Source organism: Apis dorsata, unplaced genomic scaffold, assembly GCF_000469605.1.
Source record: "Apis dorsata unplaced genomic scaffold, Apis dorsata 1.3 scaffold_935, whole genome shotgun sequence".
In the NCBI taxonomy this organism is placed as follows: domain Eukaryota; kingdom Metazoa; phylum Arthropoda; class Insecta; order Hymenoptera; family Apidae; genus Apis; species Apis dorsata.
Genome location: NW_006264045.1, coordinates 675862 through 682181, shown reverse-complemented (window position 1 = coordinate 682181; position 6320 = coordinate 675862). Strand labels below are relative to the sequence as shown.

The 6320-nt window shown below is 19.7% G+C and overlaps 1 protein-coding gene across 3 annotated transcripts in view; it reads left to right on the top strand.

Moving 5' to 3' along the window:
• LOC102679559 (chorion peroxidase) overlaps positions 1 to 6320 on the top strand; it is a 55556-nt gene that overhangs the window by 22991 nt on the left and 26245 nt on the right. For 2 of the 3 annotated variants that reach the window (XM_006623744.2, XM_006623746.2), the window contains exons 3-4: positions 5419 to 5498; positions 5757 to 5850. In XM_006623744.2, the coding sequence (XP_006623807.1) occupies positions 5419 to 5498; positions 5757 to 5850 (174 nt within the window). Of the gene's footprint in view, positions 1 to 5304; positions 5324 to 5418; positions 5499 to 5756; positions 5851 to 6320 lie in introns of those variants that run through there. The other variant, XM_031514232.1, reaches the window with a different exon arrangement.

Here is a 6320-nt window from a genome sequence, read left to right as displayed (position 1 = left end):
TTAATAATTAATAATTCATATATTATATAATATTGTAAATTAATTCATATATTAATCTATTTTTATTATTACAAAGAATTTAAACTGTTTTTTTATTTATCAAAAAAAAAAAAAAAAAAGAAATAGTGGAAAAATGAAATCTTAAATACATATATGTACAATTAATAACTTTAATGTTAATAACACAAAAAAAGTTATATACAAAGAATGAAATCATAAAATATAAAATAATTATTTTAAAAAATATTCCAATTATATTAAAATGTTTTTATTACAACTATTCAATTACAATTAACAATTAATCAGTTATAATTTTTTGGATGTTATTCAGACTCAACAAAATGACGATGGTTCTTGATTAAGAAAAAAAAAAAATCATGGATTTGAATTAAAAAACTTAGAATTGCAGGCATTTGACTAAATTTAATTGACGAAAATCGTATAATATTACTCGATATGATTGTTTTATTTTCATAACGCGTTATATACTTCTACTACAAATCTTACAAATCTTAAACTATTAAATTAATATTAATAAATATTCTTAAACTAGTAAATATAAAAAAAGAATTCAAATAAAGAAACATTTAAAAATCTAAACAGAATATTGACAAAAATAATTATTTTTTAATTGTCATTCGAAAACGAAAATATTTTAAACAAAATATAATATGTCATCGAAAACTATCTTAATATTGTTATCAATGGATATTTCATGATATTTATATAATACCGATATACCATTAGAATGAATCTGTTAAATCCCAATTAGAAATATTTACCTTCTATCTAGAGAATATTATGTTATGAAATGATTTGATAAAATAAAGAATATACAGTAAAAAATAATATATTAAAATAGAATAAATAAAATAAATTATGTTATATAAATGTGGGTCATGCCAATACTTTTAGTCTACTACATTGAACTCATGTCGTACAGTGATTCAAAAAGAAGAAAAGACAGAATAGAATCTAAACAGCAATACTTACCCAATTCACATAAATATACAAAATATGAGTCGAATATATCTTTACATATATAAATTCAATATTATCCACTTTAAAATTGCTTTCGGCAAATTTTGTTACGAATTATACGAAATGCAATTCATGTACGCGATTGAATGAGGAAAACGCGTTTTAAATGTGACTTTTCCTTTTATAACTCCAGTATAATCAAACCAGGTGAATATGCAGAGATTGTTTTAACACAATATGCGTACGTGCCATTACGATCGCAATAAAACTATCTTGAAACGATACATTTTCCTCAAAAAATTTTTTCAGTCTATATATAAATAAATAGTGTTTTCCAATTCATGTTTTTAGATTAGCGATATATTTTAAACTATGAGATTATTGCATATAAAATAAATTAATTAATTAATAAAATGATTTTCAAAAGTAGTAATATTTAGAATGTAATATTTATATAATATATGTATCATTAAATATATGTGATAATTTTTATATGATAATTTAAAATAATATTAATTTAAAAATATTTAATTTTAATATAACTTAAATAATGCTTTATTAATTGTTTTATTATAATAATTCAAATTATACGTTATAATATATTATGCTTCTATATCAAATTTGAATGTATTTATAATAATGTTATATATTAAGATTTTTAAATATAATTCTAAAAACCAAAACAAATATAAAATTTGTAAGTTGAGATTTAAATTATGAATAATTTAAATTTAAAATAATGTAAAATGAAAATTGAATAAGATATTTTTATCTTCATCACATTATTACAAATTATTAACTCATTATTTTTGTTTATCTAATTACAGTATATATAATATTAAATTATTATTTAATTAATCAAATTATTTAATTATTATTATTTCCTTATTTAATTTCTTTAATTTTTTTTTCTGAAATTATCTTTCAAACATATTCTACGAATATATTAATACCTTGTATATCAAATATTTTTAAATTTCAATACAATAGGAGAAACTTGTATCAAATCGTATATTAGGATGAAATTATTTATTATATTTATTTTCATAGTTAATTTAAAAATTTCAAAGTTTTAAAAAACTATTTGGCAATTGTTTTTTACTATAAGTATTCGTCAATTTGTTAAAAAATGCATGTTCCAGTATTATCAAATTTAAATATTCGTATTTTCATATATTTGAATTTTATTTTAAAATTTTTTAAATTTATTAAAATTATATGAATATAAGTATTATCAAATTTAAATATTCGTATTTTCATGTATTTGAATTTCATTTTAAAATTATTGAAATTTATTAAAATTATACCAGAGTGTTTTAATAGTCAAGAAATTAATTACATAAGGATATTTATTAATGTTGTTTATTTTTATTAGATAATATTTAAAAATTGATTTTTTTTCCGTATTTAGTAAACAATATGTTTATATGATCTAGATATAAAAATCAACATATGTCAAATGATTATAATGATATTTATAAAAATATTTGGTTTTTATTTAAAAATATTCGCCAGATATCACGCAATTATGAATAATAATATTGAAATTTCGAAAATGTAAAAATATTTATACCCTTAATTTAAATCGGAAGCAATATCAATATATATTTGTAGAATAAAATCAAGTGTTTGGTATTCAAATTAAAATCATAAATAAATTTTCTTTTATTTTTATTGATTATGAAAATATTTAATAGATATAATTTTAATTTTAATAGATATAATTTATTTTATGATAATAATAATAATAAAAATGATATTCAATAAAAATATAGAATCTCAAGTATTTTTATATAGATTGTCCTAAATTATTTGTAACATTATATAATAAAAAATTTCTAGAAAAATTAAAATTACATTAAAAGAAAAATAATCTACCATTAGCAAACATAAATTTTAAATATATTATGAATATATTATGAATATATTATCATAATCATTTTAACATTTTAATTGTAATTAATCTTACTTTTTGATGAAAAAATATATTGAATTTTTGAATTAAACTATAGTTAATATTATTTTCAATATATATTCACTAGAAACATTAAGTTGTATTAGTAAATTTGCTTATTTAATTTACAACAATTTAGATTTTTACCACACAATATAATTATTAGAAAATTTTGATTTACTTGAAATTATAATACATTTGAATATTTTTTATGATTTATTATTTATTTAAAATGAAAAAATAATTTATTTATATTTATATTTTAATGATATCAATAAAAATATCAATAATATAAAAATATATATTATCATAAAAAATATCATCATATAATTTTAAGTATAATAACGAATTTTTATTGTTTTATTGCATTAATGATTTTTTTACAGATTCCATTTTTCAATATTATTTGAATATTAATAACATTAAATGTTTTCATATATATTTGAGATCATGATGTATTAGTAATCGTAATAAATGTGTTAGGAAATACTGATTTAGAAAGATAAAAATACCTTAAAAAATACCGATAATGATCAAATTACTATGATTATATAACAAATAAATAATTTATAAATTTAATAATGATTAAATTTTCTATTTTCGATATTTCTATTTCCAAGTCTTGGAAAATTGACACATATAATAATTTATTAAACGGAGCAATATACAGGTTATTAGATCAACCGCTATAACATGAAATTGCATGGGAATGCACTGTGTTGCAATTAAATTCAGAACGACCCTCAAGTGCATTCTCGGGAATACTTTCAACATGTACCCATTACTCTATTTAATAGCGATTGTGACAGGATAATCTGTGGGAAAATATATCTAGCCATAAGCAGATTTTAAGAAACAATTTACGAACACCATATAAATGAAGAAGAATGTTAATGAAGTTCTATGATTGCTGTTTTGAAGCGTTTAATAAACATAAAAGAATTTTAAGTAAAGAAGAAGTTAAAGATAAAAAAATTAATTTGACAAATAGTTATAAAATCTATCACGTTTTTTTAAATTTTTTGAATGATAAATAAGAAATAAATTTCAATGTAAAAAGAATGGAAATTTATTAAGTTTAGAAAATTATATTCAGAAATTGAATATTATATTAATATCTATCGAAGAATGATTATTTTATTTAATACAAAAATTGAATTATATTAAAATAACCATATCTTAACTAAACTGGGTGGAACGTATTAATTTTTATTAATTCTAAAATATTAAAATATATTATATAAGAAATTGTAGCTATTAAGATAATTAACTATTAAGATTTATTTTATTGCCAATAATTTAACTACATTTTTTTTGAAAATAAAATAAGTAAGATCTTATTTACATAAGATCTTATTTATCCAATAAATTTATAAAATTTTTAAATACTTATATATAATCTTTTTTTATGTTTAGAATCATATAGATTTTTCATAAGAGTTTAACTATAATTGAAATATTCTCTACATTTTAAATTAACAAAGATATAAATGACGAATATTCTATGTTACTATGTTATCTCCAAACAATAAAAAATTTAGATTAAGGTATATCCTAAATTATAATAATATTAATACGATTAATTAATAATTTTACAATTATGGATTTTAATATTATTTTTTTATGAGAAATGTTAAATTATATAGATTAAAAAATATATTCCATAAAAAATACTTAAAAACGAATTTGTCATTCATATGTTGTTTATGTTTTTATAGAAAAGAATAATTTAATAATCAAAATATATCTCTTACGAAATTATTCAATTATTTTTTTATAGATGAAATTATGAAAAGTTTTCAAAAATATATATAAACAATTTAAAATAAGATAAATATTATTCAATATTTATTCAATATTAATTATTCAATATAATTATTCAATATAAATTTAAAGAGTCTCATACACTTATAAAAGATTTCAATCATCATTAATAATGAAACGATTATGGTATAATCACAGTACAAGCAAAATTATGCACTTCATTAACTAAAAATTAAATTTCCAATATCTCTTCCTTAATTGTACATTAATTCATTAAACAAAGATCAGAAACCTATTAAGATCCGAAAGTAAAAAAACCAGAATTCAGTGGCATGTCAACCTTCGAAGATAAAAGCCACGAGCGGCACGTCAATGCCATCATATTTCGCAGTACGAAATGAGATACATCAATTCATCTACATTTCGCGAGTACACGTTTCACTATGATAGTTTCGGATTACCTTGATACCGAATATCCAGTAGCGAGTATGCAAACAGGTAGCAATGCAGCACGAGTTGAAACGAGTTGAAACTAGTTGCTTCCAACGAAAGTAGGCTAGAATGTTAGGTAATTAAGTAAAAAAAAAAAAGAAAGAAGAAGAAGAACTGACTGTAAGAGCGAAAGTAAGAAATATCAAAGGATGGGAAGTTAACGAATAATAAAATCACGTTTGAGGATCGAGAACAATATGTTAATTTTCTGTTTTTTTATTTTTCAGCCCACCAACAGCCGGATCGCAGACATGCATTACTTACGATGCCGTGAATCGAGCGTATATTGAAGCGAGAAAACGCATTAGTGAGTATTGCAAATAGGGAAAGGAATAGGAGGAAAAAAATATTTAATTATAATCAGTACATAATGATTTACGCGAGATGATTTACAATCGTTTCATGTATATGAAATTTTGTTTCATGATATAGTCACGTTGTCTTGAAACGATATCTTTTGATTTTGACATTCATTCCTAACTAACGCATCTCTTTAGTTCGGTACTCTAAACGATTATGTGTATATGTAGTATTCATTGATTCATATACGCATTAATTCATATAGATGTGGCGCAACCCAAGAACAAAATGTGGAGACCAGAGGATTTAGCCACAGTTGGAGAACTTTTATTGGATATCAGTGCAAACCTTGTACAAACGTAAGAATTTTCTCTTTCTTCTTTTGTGAATTATTTTATGAATATTATTTATTTTCTTACAATATAAGAAAATTAAACTGTTTATAACGAGAATGACTTGAAAATTATTCTCTTTTTCCAAAGAAAAAAGAAAATATTGATAATTTTCTAATGTTTGATATAAATTTAAAAATAATTAAAGTTTAAGTAGAACATTTTATTGATTTTTAGATATAAAACATTAATAAAATAAATAATAAAAAAGATCACATTTCAATCTCATTTTTTTTTTAAATTGATAATGTTATATATATTATTTTTTATTCCAATAAATTATAATAATTATAAATAATATAATAATATAATAATCATAAAATAGAAAAATTTAATTTTTTTCAAATTAAAACCAAATGATATAACAAAATCAGTTACATTAAATATTTTGTGATAATACTCGTACGTAATAATAGAATATAATTAATTGAATTAGT